The sequence below is a fragment of the Beta vulgaris genome, chromosome 6 (assembly GCF_026745355.1).
Source record: "Beta vulgaris subsp. vulgaris cultivar EL10 chromosome 6, EL10.2, whole genome shotgun sequence".
Taxonomy (NCBI): domain Eukaryota; kingdom Viridiplantae; phylum Streptophyta; class Magnoliopsida; order Caryophyllales; family Amaranthaceae; genus Beta; species Beta vulgaris.
In genome coordinates, this window is record NC_079207.1 from 62,045,137 (window position 1) to 62,060,902 (window position 15,766).

At 39.0% G+C, this 15,766-nt stretch overlaps 1 protein-coding gene across 1 annotated transcript; it reads right to left on the minus strand.

Moving 5' to 3' along the window:
* Positions 1 to 4,697: 4,697 nt before the first annotated feature.
* On the minus strand, positions 4,698 to 5,483 carry LOC130591884 (uncharacterized). Its single transcript, XM_057395832.1, has one exon. It carries the CDS (start codon positions 5,481 to 5,483, stop codon positions 4,698 to 4,700), a length of 786 nt encoding a protein of 261 aa, XP_057251815.1.
* Between the last annotated feature and the right edge of the window lie 10,283 nt (positions 5,484 to 15,766).

The window sequence follows — 15,766 nt, forward strand, 5'->3', positions numbered from 1 at the left end:
AATGAAGTGAAGGAGAATAAGGAGCTGGAAGGCCGGATGGCCGTTAAGGAACAGGAGCTGCTCCAGGCTATTACCGAGAAAAACGACGCGCTGGTTGCGGAGAGCAAGGCTGATGCCACCCTCACGAAGGCGGTGGAAGATCACTCTCTGGTCCTGTTCAATAAGGATGAGGAGATTAGGCTTCTCCGGGAGCAAATTTCTGAAGCCAAAGAGCTGGAGCGCGCTACCGTTAGGGAGTACCAAAAGAGTATGGACTTTGTGAGCCGCCTACTCAATCGGTACAACGGTGGCTGGTCTGCGACCATGAGATGTGTTCGCCACACCTTCCCGGACTTCGACTGGTCCAAGGTTGGGGAGGCGCATGTTCAACTCGTCCATGGGCTACCAGTTGAGGGTGAGGACCTGGATCCCGGCGTTACTGAAGCCGACATTGCTAACGCGGATCCCAAGGCGGAGTTTGAAGAGGAGCCGGAAGCCGTTAATGGTGATGCTGAGATAGCCAACCCTGCTACCGGTCAAAACCTGGAAGAGCAGGTGTTGGTTATTGACGGCTCCGAGGAGGAAGAGCAAGCCAAGTAGACCTTCCGCCTTCCTCCTTATTTCTTCCGGTTTCGGGCCACTTTGTGGGTGGTGTGCTTTATGCAACCATGCCGTCTTTTTCCTTGGGCAGCCAAACTATCTTTACCGTTCTGTAAATCCGTTCGCATGTGATCGGTATTTTTTGTCTTACTCTTTAGTGGTCATACCGCATGTGGTCGACCGCTTAGCTTTTAGGGTTGTAATCTTTCATTGATTAATGAAGTACATTTTTTGGCCAACTCTCGTGTTGTCTCTTATTATGTTTTTTATGTTATTCCGGCATATCCAATAAGGTCATTGGTTGGTTTCATTGATTAATTTATTTTCTATGCTAATTAATCAACAATGTTTAGCTTATCCTAGTCCAGCAGATCCACGAAGGTCATTGACCGGTTTCACACTATTGATTAGTTCAGCGGATCCACTAAGGTCATTGACTGACTAATCAATAATGTTTAATTTGTTTTATTCCGGCAGATCCACGAAGGACATTGACCGGTTTCACACTGTTGATTAGTTCAGCAGATCCACTAAGGTCATTGACTGACTAATCAATAATGTCTAATTTACTTCATTCCGGCAGATCCACGAAGGCCATTGACCGGTTTCACACTATTGATTAGTTCAGCAGATCCACTAAGGTCATTGACTGAGTAATCAATAATGTTTAATTTCCTTCATTCCGGCAGATCCACGAAGGTCATTGACCGGTTTCACACTATTGATTAGTTCAGCAGATCCACTAAGGTCATTGACTGGCTAATCAATAATGTTTAATTTACTTCATTCCGGCGGATCCACGAAGGTCATTGACCGGTTTCACACTATTGATTAGTTCAGCAGATCCACTAAGGTCATTGACTGACTAATCAATAATGTTTAATTTGTTTGGGCAGCATTAAGACTTGACGTGTGCGGAAGATGCTCATTTTATTAAGATAAAACGGCTCTTCCCGGCCATGCCGGAAATATTGCCTACACTTAAACTGATAAATACTTTCGGCACAAGCGCCTGATTATTCACTCCTACTGGCGACATTGCCCATCTACTAACTACACATAGTATTTCTTAAGGATACTGGCGTTCCAACTATTTTTCAACAACTTGCCTGCCATGTCTTCGAGCCGAAAGGACCCTGGTACTATCTCTTCATTGACCAAGTAAAGCCCTTCCCAATTGGCTGTAAGCTTTCCATCCACGTGGGCTTTTCCCGTTGCTGTCGTCCGCCTGAGGACGAGGTCTCCTTTGGAGATAGGACGGCTTAGCACTCTTTTATTGTAGGCCTTGCTTATCCGGTCTTTGTATGCTGCCGACCTCAGCTCTGCCCCCAATCTGATTTCTGGTAAGAGGTCTAGGTCCTCCTTGTGTATTTTCTTGTTCAAAACGGGCTCATAATTCAGGATCCGCCAGTTGGGTAACCCTACTTCTACCGGGAGTACCGCCTCTGCCCCTAAAGCTAGCCTGAACGGTGTTTCCCCGGTGCCTTCCTTTTCGGTGGTTCTGTTGGACCACAGCACTGCTGGTACCATGTCGGCCCATGCACCCTTCAACTCATCCAACCTCTTCTTCAAGGCATTGAGGATCTGTTTGTTTGCGGCTTCGGCTTGGCCGTTGCTTTGCGGAAGGCAGACTGAAGAGTAGGCAACTTGATGCTGTAAGGACGCAAAAAGTCGCGTATCGGACCGCAATCGAACTGGACGCCATGATCCATCACTATTCCCATCGGGATGCCGAACCTAGTGATGATGTTCTGTCAGATAAACTTCTTTACCTGATTAGCCGTTATTTTTGCTGTTGGCTCCGCCTCGATCCATTTCGTGAAGTAGTCAATACCCACTATCAGGAACTTTCTTCCCCCGGATGCCGGTGTAAAGGGCCCTATAATATCCATCCCCCACTGCGCGAAAGGGATTGGATTTAAAATCGACTGGAGGTCATTGGCCGGCTCGTTGATCACTGGTGCGAATCTTTGACACTTATCACACTTTTTCACGTAGGTTTGGGCATCCGTCAGCATTGTAGGCCAGTAAAACCCTGCTCGCAGCGCTTTAAGTGCTAACGCTTTACCACCAATATGGTTCCCGCATACACCTTCGTGAATTTCCTCAATTATTTTGTCGCTTCGTGAGCCGTGACGCACCTTAGTAAAGGCAATGAGAATCCTTTCTTGTACAACTGTCCTTGAAAGACGCAGTGCCAAACAGAGTCCCTCTTTAACTTTTGCGCCGTCATCCTATCTTCCGGGAGCTCACCCTTGAGCTTATATGCCAGTATGCCATCGTACCACTCTGGTTCAGAGGTGATTGTATTAACGGACGCTTGGGCAACTTCTATACTTCTTTCTGTCAATGTCTCCACCCTGACGTTCCTTTTCTTGTCGCTTAGACTGGAACTCGCCAGTTTTGACAGGGCATCTGCCGCCATGTTTTCAGCTCTCGGGACCAATTGCACTTCGAAGCTTTGCAACCCTTTTACCATGTTCTTCACCAGGGAGGTATTTCTGCATTACCGGTTCTCGAGCCTCATACGTCCCTTCTGTTTGGCTTGAGATTAATTGTGAGTCCGTTATCATAATGACGTTTTTTGCTCCAGCCGCATTGCTCAGACTTAGTCCGGCCAGGGCTGCTTCGTACACAGCTTCATTGTTGGAGGCCTTAAACCCAAAACGGATGGCATGTTCAAAGATTTCCCCTTCTGGGGACGTCATGACCACTCCGGCTCCGGCTCCACTCTGGGCTGCTAACCCATCCACCTCGATTTTCCACCTGCCGGTGGATTCCGCTGGTTCAGAATAAGTTGTCTCCACTATGAAGTCTGCTAAAGCTTGGGCTTTGATCGCGGTACGCGGCCGGTATTCTATGTCAAATTCCGATAGCTCAATTGCCCACTTCAATAATCTGCCGGTGGTGTCTAGTTTGTGGAGAGCTTTTTCCAAAGGCTGATTTGTGAGGACTTGGACAGTGTGGGAGTCAAAGTATGGTCTCAGCTTTCTTGCTGCAATCAAGACGGCATAGGCCATTTTTTCCAGCAGTTCATATCTCTGCTCCGCACCGGCAAGTACATGACTGACAAAGTATATGGGGCTTTGTTGTCCCTGCCGGTTTACTAATAATACCGCTGCGACCGTCTTCTCGGTTATCGACACGTATAGCTGCAGCTTTTCCCCCAACTCTGGCCGGGTTATAGTGGGCAGTCGCAGGAGGTGCTCTTTTACCTTCTCGAAGGCTTGCTTCTGCGCTTCTCCCCACTCAAACTTCTTGTTTCCTCTGAGTATTTTATAGAATGGTAAGGCCTTTTCCGCCGATTTGGAAACGAATCTTGTTAGGGCCGCCATCCGCCCGGTCAGCTTTTGAATGTCCCGGATGCTCTTTGGCTCCGGGAGATCACTGATGGCTTTGATTTTATCGGGGTTGCCATCAGTCCCCCTTTCACTCACCATGAAGCCCAGGAACTTGCCGGATCGCACCCCAAACACGCATTTCTTCGGATTTAACTTCATTTGATGTTGGCGGAGTGTTTCAAACGTTTCCTCTAGGTCAACTATGTGGTCTTCTTCTGTTAAGCTCTTGACTATGCTGTCGTCCACATATACCTCTACGTTTCTGCCTTTTTGATGCTCGAATATCTTGTCTACCAGCTTTTGATAGGTAGCACCGGCATTTTTGAGCCCAAACGGCATTGCCTTGTAGGCATAAACTCCTGCATCCGTGATGAAGGCCGCTTTGTTCCTGTCGGATTCTAACAAACTTATCTGGTGATATCCTGAAAAAGCATCCATGAAACTCAATAGTGCATGGCCGCTAGTTGAGTCTACCAGTTGGTCAATTCTTGGCAATGGGTAGCAGTCCTTTGGACAGGCTTTGTTGAGGTCAGTAAAGTCTACACACATACGCCATGTCCCATTGGATTTTTTCACCATCACCACATTCGCCAACCACTCTGGGTAATTGCAGGGTTCGATGAAGTATGCCGCTAGCAACTTGTCTACTTCCACCTTTATGGCTGCGTTCTTTTCGGCTGAGAAGTTTCGCTTCTTCTGCTTTACCGGCCTTACATCCTCGTTCACATTTAGGCGGTGCACCATGAAATCTGGGTCAATGCCCGGCATTTCGTCTGCCTAGAAAGTGAAAATGTCGGCATGACCTCTTAACAAGGAAATTAGGTTAACCTTCACTTCTTCACCCAAATCGGACCCAATTTTTACTGTTCTGTCGGGTCTGTTTTCTTCTAGACTGATTTCTTCAGTTTCCCCCGCAGGACTAGGTCTCGGCTGATCTGCCGGCCTTGCCTCGAAATTCTCCATGGACAGATCCTTCTTGGCCTTATTTTCCAGCCTTCTCCGCTTTCTTTCTGACGGTGGTGTGTCGGCTGGCCGTTTATGGTCAGAGTGTTTTAGCGCGGTGAGGTAGCATGCCCTTGCCGATCCTTGATTCCCTCTGATTTTCTCGGGGTTGCCGTCATTGGAGGTGTATATCATGGTAAGGTGATACATTGAGACAACAGCCTGGGCGTCATGAATTAGCGGCCTTCCAATGATGGCGTTATACGCCGTCGGGACGTCTACAACCAGAAATTCCACCATGAGGTCTTTGGACCGGGACCCCTCTCCTATTTTGACCGCCAGCTTTACCGTCCCTTCTGGGACAACAGATGCTCCTGTGAAGCCGATAACCGGGTAAGAGACCGGTTTCAAACATGTTTCGTCAAATCCCATTTTTTCAAACGTCTCTTTGTAGAGAATATTGGCGGAGCTTCCTCCGTCGACCAGAACGCGATGGACCATTGCATTGGATATTTGCAGAGATACTACCAAAGGGTCGTCATGAGGATAAACGATCCCGTTAGCGTCCTCTGAAGTAAAAGCACAGACGGCATGATGGAGGTGCCGGCCATTTTCTGGCATTGTTATAGTTCACCTGGTGGCGGACTTCTTTAAGGCTAGCTTTAGCCCCGTGAATACTACCGCCTCTTGTTGGTCCTCCGCTTATGATGTGGATCTCAGTGATCCTATCTTTTACCGGTCTTCTATTGCTATTTTCATCCTCCCTTGGAGGAGTTTTGCGATCAGTCCTTGATTGGTACTGGGTAAAGTAACCTCGCCTGATGAGGTCTTCGATCCCGTCCTTAAGGTCCTTGCAATCATCCGTCTTGTGACCGTAATCGTCATGAAATTCACACCACTTGGACTTATCCCTACCCTTGTAGTACATTTTTCGCGGCCTTTGCCACTTATCATCCTTACTATGCAGTTCAAAAATCTGGCCCGGGATATTGTCAGCGGTGTATAATTGTTGTATTTGTCCGGCCTTCCTTCAAACCCCTTTTTCACAGAGTTGTTCTCCTCTCTTCTGCCGGTGGACTCGGACTTTTTGTCCTTCCGGTACTTGTCATCCCGGCGATCCTTATCTTGATCTTTCTCTTTATCTTTTTCTATAGCCGCTGGCCTTTTCGCGTTAGCAGCTTTGTCAAATTCTTCTCCCCTGAAAAAGTCATTAGCCTTTCCCAGGACTTCTGTTAGGCATGTCATCTTTTTTCTGCCGAGATAACTGCGAAATGGGGTACCTTCTTCAACCCCGTCATCAGGGCCAGTACTGCTACTTCCTGTGCAGTGTCGGGATGGTGACGGCTTCGGCATTGAAAGCCCGACATAATCCCTCAAGCTTTCGTCTTCCTTGTTTAATAGACATTAACTCGCCGGTTGTTCGTTCACGACGCTTATTGCTGACGAAGTGTGTTACGAACATGGATGTGAGTTGTCGGAAGTCAAACACAGTTGCCGGCGGAATGCTTTTAAACCAGGTCTGCCCTAGTCCGATCAAGGTAGATGGAAACACCTTACACCACACCGAGTCAGTATCGGTGTACAACATCATATGACCCTCATAAGCCGATATATGATCCTCTGGGTCAGTTTTACCGTCATACTTGCATGTCGGCATTTTCAGTTTTTCCATGGGCTCCTGTAGAATCGCAGTGGAAAAGGGCGAGTTCCGCAGCGACACCTGTGCTCTACGCCGGTATTCACTTCCCCTTCTCGGCTAGGAGGAATGCTGCTGAACCTCAGTGTCCTGCGCCTCCTCCTCTTCTTCCTCCTCATTCCCCACCTGCTCTGTGGGGGTCTTCGAGTTTGCCACCTGATCCTGGTCATGCCGGTCTCGTCGCCCCTGGCGGCCCGTCCACGGTGTACGAAGCTTTCTCACCGGGCTCGGGCTCTGCTCAGGGGTCGCTTTGGCCGGGGACCGGTCGGTGGGATACCGCTTGCCATTGCCTGAAAAACCTCTGCTGCACTTCTGAGTTGTTCTGGGGTGAACATATTCTGCAGGGTGTGGAAGATGTCTTCCTGGGGAGTCTCAGGGGTTTTTCTAGTCGTGTCAACAGGTGGCCGATTGTGCCTAGCGGCCGGCAGCGGAGTTGTGTACCCCGGGGGGGCTTGGTCAATGGGGACATTGTTCTCATCGGTTTCCGGCATCCCTAATTGCTGCTTAGGATCCATAAGGGTTTTTGTTTGCAAGAGATGGCTTAGACTACAAGGTATTGTTCGCCCTCCTTCTAGCGCCAATTGTTCCGGTATGGGACAAATTACAGGGTCTTGAACCGTTAAGTCCTTGTATTGAAGCCGGTTTGGATCCCTGCAAAAGAGAATAAGTAAACTAGCCTCGGGGGTTGATCCGAGGAACGCCCCTCCGATGCCTAAGTCAGTATAGGTTAAAAGCCGGTAGCTCTCAAATATCATGTATTGGGATTCGTGTACGTACCTTATGACTCAGATCAATAGAGTATTTATAGGGACTCGATTAAGCCCATATCTCTATTGGGCCCGGTATTTACGGGAGAGATCCCCAAGAATATTCCCTTAGGATATATTCTTATCTTTTACTGAAAGTATATCTTTTAGGCTCGTAGGCGCTGGAGATATAAACTGGATCTAAGCCCAGGCTCGTAAGCCCAAAAGCTATTAGACCGGTGTCAATTAAATCGGTATGGAACTTAGTCAGCCCCCCTACAGTTTCATTTTTAATTTACTTCCTCAATTTTCTCAATAAAAGATATACAAATTAATAAATTTCTAATCTACAGTTGTATTCTAAATTTTTCCTCCGATTTATACGATAAGTCACGAAAAATTACATTGACACCTATTACCTTATGATTTTCTTACTCGTTTCAAATCATAGAAGTTAATAGTCGCATTCGAACTCATGTTAAATAATATGTGCTCACCTTTTCATTTTGGTAAATAATGTGTTCGCCTTTTTATAATATAAATAAAAATCGCTGAAAATTGAGTTCTCGATCTTGTCAAAAATAAATTGATTTATTGATCTTGTCAAAAAGAAAAAAATTGAGTTCTCGATGGTTTTATTTACTTGAATTGAGAGATGAAGAGAACGTGTCAACGACTCAAGAATTGTAAAAACATATTTTATTAGTAAACTATATAATTCTTTATCTAATTATGGGAGTTTTGAAAAACACAATATATATTATTGCATACACGACATAGAAAAGATGAATTGCAGAAGTGTACGATGAAATATATAAGATCGTTTACTATTCAAGGTCGTAGAATACCAACTCAACTATATTTATTTACCTCCACTAAATCGACATCATGCGCACAATTTAAGATGTGAAGCATATACTTCCTCGTTACATCATTTGACATCTTTCTATTATTTACTAGCCTTTTGTGCACGCGATGCGTGCGATGATATTTTTAGACCTAATACTACTTAGTAGACAAACTGAAAATGCAAGTTAGTATTTAAGTTCACCTTCATTTTGTGAATAAGATTCTTCCATGTTCTTTTTATGTTGTTATTCATATTTTTGTGATTTTAAATAGTTTTTTGTTTCTCAAGTCTTATATGCGCATGTTCTTTTATAATCAATATGATGTTCTTTACTAAATGTCGTCATGTTCTTCTTTTTTTTTGGTTTTATTTATTTTTGTAATTTATAATAGTTTTTGATATGAATTTCAGTAATTTCTCTATGATCCCAAAATTGTAACCGAAAAGTATAATGCAATTTCAGTTTTTTTTTTCCTTGTCTAACTTCTAAATTCTGAATATTTAAGAATTTTCATCATTTTAATTTTTTCTCCTTTTCTAAATGTTCACACTTTGAGTTTCAATTATATTTGAAAGGAATTTTAAGTTTTTCATACCCCCATTTTGGTATTGAGATTCCTTTTGTAATTTAGAAAGGGAAGGGGGGCAAAATAGTCGGTTCAAAAGAGGACACCGTTGCTCCCCCTTCCCTTATGTAATAGAGATATATTAAATTTGATAATTTTTCTCTCACTATTACTTTCTTCGTTTCCAAATAGAGTTTCTATTTTTTTGGCACGAATATCAAGAAAAAATGATTAGTGGGACCTTAATTGTGTTAAATCAAAATTAGAAATTAAAGTTGGTACACTATTCATAAATTGTTTATTACTGCGACAGAATGTGAGTTACTTTATAAATTCATATTATTTATGAGAAACGAGTTGATAAAAAATGAAAGGTGAATAATATTTTAATTGGTGGACCATACCAAGTAAAGAAAAGGAAAATCTATTTGGAACAAACATAAATGGAAAAATGGGAACGTTACTCTATATAGGGACGGAGGAAGTAGATAAGAAAAACATAATCAAGTGGGATAACTTCGTCTCAACGCGAGGATTCTAAAAATACTATAATTTTTACTTATATACAATTAGAGATATTAACCGTTAACGCTACATGATAAAGCAGATGGCACAACTAATATAAGGAAGAAGTACATCATAAAAAATATCATAATGTGTACAACCTCGTTTGAACCATTCATGAGCTTAAGGTAGGAACTAATCAAATATATATAATATGTCAAACATATAAATCCATATATGCTATATAACCAAATTAATTTTCAGAATAACAGAAACAAGTCTTACTTGTCAAATGAAAATGTTTTCTTTACAGATAAAAGGAGGAACATATGTGGTTGTTATATGCCTTTTGCTTAGTGTTCTTATTATGCAACTGGTCGAAGGAAGGAGAGGAGGATCATTTGGTGCAAGAACGACGGCCGGAAGGGGAGGAGGATCTTCCCAAAGCTCTGCTATTTGTCATCCATCATTTAAATTGATGTCGTTTGGTGTGTCTTTGATTATTTATGTTATAATACGGTGGTAATGGAAAAAAAAGTCACTTGTAAGTCGTTACAAGACACTTTTTTGTTAATAATTTGTATATGTTGGACTGTTGGAGACTTGGAGTGACATGTATAATATCCCGTGTATGATTGTAATCTGCAAGTTTTCTTTATAAATACTAGCCTTTATATGCACGCGATGCGTGCGTTAATTTCAAAATTTGTTATTCTATTAGATACTCCATTCATACTTTATTTATGATTAAACTTAAATGTGAAAAATTCAACAGTTAGATGAATTTAGATATATTGATTCGCTAATGTAAAAAAAATAAAAAGGTTGTGAGTGATTGTTAACATTAATTTTTTGTGAATGAATATTGAGCAGAAAGAACAAAAATAATGAGTTGGTTTAACTGGATTAAAGAGTATCAAAGCTAGTGAATGTTCAGACTGTTCATGTGCACGTTATGTATGCCATCTTTTTTTATAAGGTATAATATTTTGTCCATTTAATTTTTGATTGAAGTATTTGATGCATATACTATTTTAAACTTGTTTTAAATGGCAAGTTGGAATGAGAATTTTTAAATGATTTGCTTTTGTAATTTTTTTCATTCCATTAATTAGATCATTAAGGGTATTTTAGTCACTCCAAAAGAGGACACCATACCTCCTCCCTTGGCTTATATAATAGAGATATGTGCATATTGCATGCTGAATTACTGACTTTTGTTTTAGAATATATAAGATCTTATAAAAGGCGATGTCATACACTACTAGACTATCACTTATTGCACCTAATAAGGATTAACCTACTCATGGTCAATGCATAATCTTAGTGATTTCTTTCTATATAGTTACAGCATAATTATAGTGATTTCTTTTTATATAGCTATAGTGTAAATATAGTATCTTGGTATTTTATTCTACTTATTTCTAGGATAGATTTCTTCTGTAATCTTTCTTTGCCTTTCTTGTAAACGTATTACTCAAGCTGTATTACTCAAGCTGTATTACTATATATTGTTGTGAATAATAAGTGAATACCAAGTCATTCAAACTATCATCTCTATTACATAAGGGAATGAGGGAGCAATGGTGTCCTCTTTTAAAACGCCTATTTTGCTCCCCTTCTCTTTCTAAATTACAATAGGAGTGTCAATCAAAACCGGCATTCAAAGAAAACTACCGAAAATAAATTTACAACACTCACTCACAAATCACTTAAGAGAAGAAACTTTACAATTCACCCATACAATTGAGAAAATCACTTAATAAAAATCACGCAAATCACTCAAATAATCAGGAATCTTTATTAAAACTTAAAATACATACAAACTAAAACTAGCTAATAACCTAGAACGCAATACGTAAAAAAAACATTTACAAAAATTTACTTACAAATCACTATTCTCAATTAATGGTCTGTCATGATAAAAAAAAAATAGAGGTGTATTTGTAGCGAAATCAAAATTTAGAATCTAGACAAGGAAAAAATTATTTACTTTTTTTTAGTGTTTCCTATATATAATGAAACTTTTACATATATTGGGACCTATTTTTTTCTATCATATAATAGCGATTAATTATCAAGGTAAAAAGATTTATGTAAAATTGTCATTCAAGAATTAAAGTACAACATATCTCTATTATATAAGGGAAGAGGGGAGCTATGGTGTCCCCGAATGAAGAGACTATGTTACCTCCTTCCTATTCTAAATTACAAATTCACTTACAAATCAAAGGGGGCTTCAAACAAAAATATCAAAAATATAATATCACTCACAAATTAACTAAAATCATAAAATTGCATAATTTACGTTATGCAAATCACTAAAATGAGGAAACTTTACAAAAAGTTAAAAATTCACTTACAAACTACAACCTATGCAAAAATTGACTTGAAATCAAAGTGTCTACTTTCTTTACACTTTATGAAGTACTGTACTTAATTCAAAAATCAACTAGAAAATTGTAATATTAGAAATCATAAATAAATTCATTAAAATTTCTATTTTGTTCATAGAATTTAACTTTGAAAAGTAAAAAGAAACAAAACAAAAAGAATGGTGACTTAAGTGATAGAAACTAAACCAATCAAATTTTGCAACTAAAAACAATTATATTTCATATATGTCTAATGTTCAAATTTTGACTTTTATGTCGAAGAAAATCAAGTTTCTGTTTCGAAAAAAATTCAAGCACGCATCGCGTGCAAAAAGTTCTAAATTACGCAATATTGCTGCCTATATGGTATCTTAAACTATCATATTCTATATGGTATCAGTCGTCTTCTGATCCTTTATCCTACCCACCCTCATCCCTTCTTCTCTCTCACTCCTATCCGTTGATCAATATTGCTGCGGTTTTGGGCGGAAACCGCAACAATATTGTCATTTTCTATTTTTTTTTTCTTTTTGCATGATAGATTGTTGCGTATAGGTAAAACCGCAGCAATATCACCGCAGCAATAAGCATTTATTCTACTAGTGATAGTATAGCTTTGGCATGGGATTTACGAGAAGAGAGAGATCGAGAGAAAGAATAAAAAGGACTCATGTGATGAAGAGAGAGATCGAGAGAAGTATCCAAATATAGTAATGTTTCATCTATTTTGAGACGGCCTAAATTAGTAAGTATTTTATTTATTTTAGAACGGAGGAAGTACCTAATTTTGACGACTTTTCTCTAGAGTCTTATGCAGCCGCTCTAGTGGCATCCCAAGCGTGTTCTTTGATTTAAATATTAGATTTTTAGACAACACTATATATTTTCTTGGTACGTTTTTTAATCACAATGATAAAGAAAGCATGAATTAATATTTTATGTCTTTGTGGAAAATTGCATTTAATTTGGTACCATCATACTTTGGACTTTTTCATTTGGTACCATAATTATTTTTTGGATTCTATATGGTACGACTAAAGTTTAGACTTCTCCTATACCTAACATTTCGCTAAATAAAATATTAATGTTGGGTTAAATAGGATTAGTAGTTTGCCTCGTTTGTGTCTTGTACATCGAGAATAGTTTTGTCAAGGTTTAAGAGTAATTTTGGCTCTTATGAGTCAAAAATTCAAAATTGAAGTCGGAATTGGAGAAAAGAAGACTACAACTTCGTTTTACATGTGAGGAAATACTTAATTGATTTTTTTTACTATATTGGACCTAAAATTTGCAATTTAAATTTGGTCGTTAAGCAAAAAAATGACTCCCAAAAATTTAATTAAGCAAAATTAAATAAACCCCTAACCTATCTAATCTCCAAATAAATTATTTTTTTAACATAATGTTACCTTAGAGACCAAGTCTAAACGATAGTAGTATCAAAAAGAAATAAAAAAAAAAGAAAAGGATGAGGAACTAGCTCATGTGGTTAAGCACTCTCCTCTGATCCTTGAGGTCAGGGGTTCGATCGTTAATTAACATTATGTTGGGGTATTTCCTTAGCATGCCTTGCATGTTTTACCAGCCAATGTGCTGGTATTCCTACAAGGCTAGTAGCCTTGGCAGGGGTTATCCCTTAAGCGGACTTAATTTTCCAATAAAAAAAAAAAAAAAAAGAAATCAAAAAAAAATTGGATATCAAAGAAAACTTCCAAAATACAGTGAAATTTCCCTCTTTTTGTTGATGGCCAGAATTAATAATTTTATATTAATATTGCATGATTGCAAATACTTACCCTCGAGGCCTCCACTACGTCAACACGCGGGCCAACTATTAAATGTAATGTGTACAACTTCTTTGAACCATTCATCATATGCCACATATCGGTCAATAACAGCTAATGAGTCACAATAATGAATAATCTAAAACATCCCAAAGTTCGTCAAAAGGAAGAGATCAATTATATTATTATGTTAAACGGTCAAACAAATACATCCATAAATGATAAAGTATGTGATATATATAACCTGTTCTATTTGAGGAATAACATACACATATTACTTGAAAACTAAAAATGTCGTGTTTTCAAAGAAAAGGAGCAACAGTTATGGTTTTCATCTGCATTTTTCTTAGTGTTCTTATTATGCAACTGGTTGAAGGAAGGAGAGGAGGTGGCTCGTCCGGTGCAAGGACGACGGCTATTTACCCTCGTGGAACAACTACAGCACATAGATCATCTGGCTCTTCTATTTATCATCCGTCATTTAAATTGGTTTCATTTGGTGTGTCTCTTATACTTTTTGTTATATCCTGGTAACTGGAGATGGTCATTTGTAAGCAGTTAAAAGACAATTTTTGTGTTCGTTGTTTGTATATTTCACATTTTTTTTTTTTGTGTTTGCACCCGGTTCACCCTTTGGGCTACATCCGGATCGAGGCCAAGTTCGGGGTGGTTAGGTTCCATTCCTCTCCCAAGGGTGTTGCGGGGATTCGAACACGAGTCCGTCCTACCAAAGCCAGTCCCATCACCACTGGGCCAACACTTACTTGGTTGTATATTTCACATATGTGAATACCACATGATTTATTTTACTTAGGTAGTTTCTGTAAATCGCATGTAGATTTCTTGTATACAATATAATTTTTGACTTTTGTTACAAAAGGAACAAGAAGAAATAAGGTGTGTAAATTGTGATGCTACACTATATTCGTAAATAGTATTGAATTTTTATTTAAGAGATACTCATCCCTTTATATATTGATACTTTTGTCAATGTATATCTTTAATTTGACTATTTATATATATGTAATTATATATTAGTAAAAATTCTATGTAATTTTAATAAAACCATGTCAAGATTCAGAAAAGAACAATAAGGAAAATAATAAGTATGATCAAGTTAGCTAGATTTAAGAGCATTATGTTTTATATTAATTGACTATTTTATTGTTTGATGATAAAAGAACAAATAAAAAACTTATAACTGGCTCGAGTTGTGCAGTTGAAATCTTGATCCGTAGTGAAGACTAATTTATCGAAATTTTAGCCTAAGTGATTGGTGAATCTTTTTTCTTAAGATAATTGTCATCAGGAAATAGAATTGTAAGGGGTATGATCTCCTTAATTAGTTCTTTACCGTTCACATAGTCCGCATTCACGATTGAAATAAGATAAGGTACAAGCTCAACATATAATTAATTATCCAATATTCTGATAGGCATCCTTGTCCTCCAAGTCCAATTGTCAAAATGTGGACTAGTAACTGCATACGTGTAGCCAAGACAATCCTCATTTTTTATTTTGACCAATCAAACCAATGAACAATTCAAGTACAACATACAAAATTGGGATATGATAAACATCTATCCTCACATGCATCTAAGAAAGTTTGTGTATATCCTAAATTGTGTTTGTATGTAAACAAATAGTGTTTTTTTTATAAAATATAACGACAAAATTAATGTCCATATACCCTTTATCTTCATACTATATTTAGTGATACGTATCCACGATTTCAAATTAGGAACACCGTAATTTTGGCGATATTATACTACACTCTATGTAAAATTTATGAAGCTAGAACATACCGTTATTAACTTCGTAATGCATAAATTTCAATCATTAAAGACTTCTAACATTACTATTTGCTACGCATCACCTATATGACTTTAAACTGAAGTTGCAATATTGGAACTACGAATCTGGTATTTTATGGCAGCCACATACCTTGCTGGATTTCACATCCAACATCCAAAAGTTGCAATCGTTATTACATCTTAATTATTAGAAAAACAATCAGCAAAATATCAAGGACGCCCAAATTAGAAATGCTTTATTTGGTGGGAAAGATTTGGATGGAAAAGAAAGCAAAGGTAAAAACAAACTCTCTCATGTTTGGTAAAAGAAAATAAGAGGGATTTGATTGGAAAGGAAAGGATGTCGAAGGAAAAAAATACTCTCATTGCTTTCTTTTCCTCCCAAAATCGGAGAAATTTGACATGAAAGAAAGCTAACAAGCTTTGTACCTATGTTTTCTTTATTTCCTTCCTTTCTTTTCCTTTACTAATGACAACCAAATATGTGATTTCTCTTAAATCCACTAATTATACCAAATATTGAAAACTACAACTACCTTCTTTTCTCTTCTTTTCCATTCTCTTCCCTT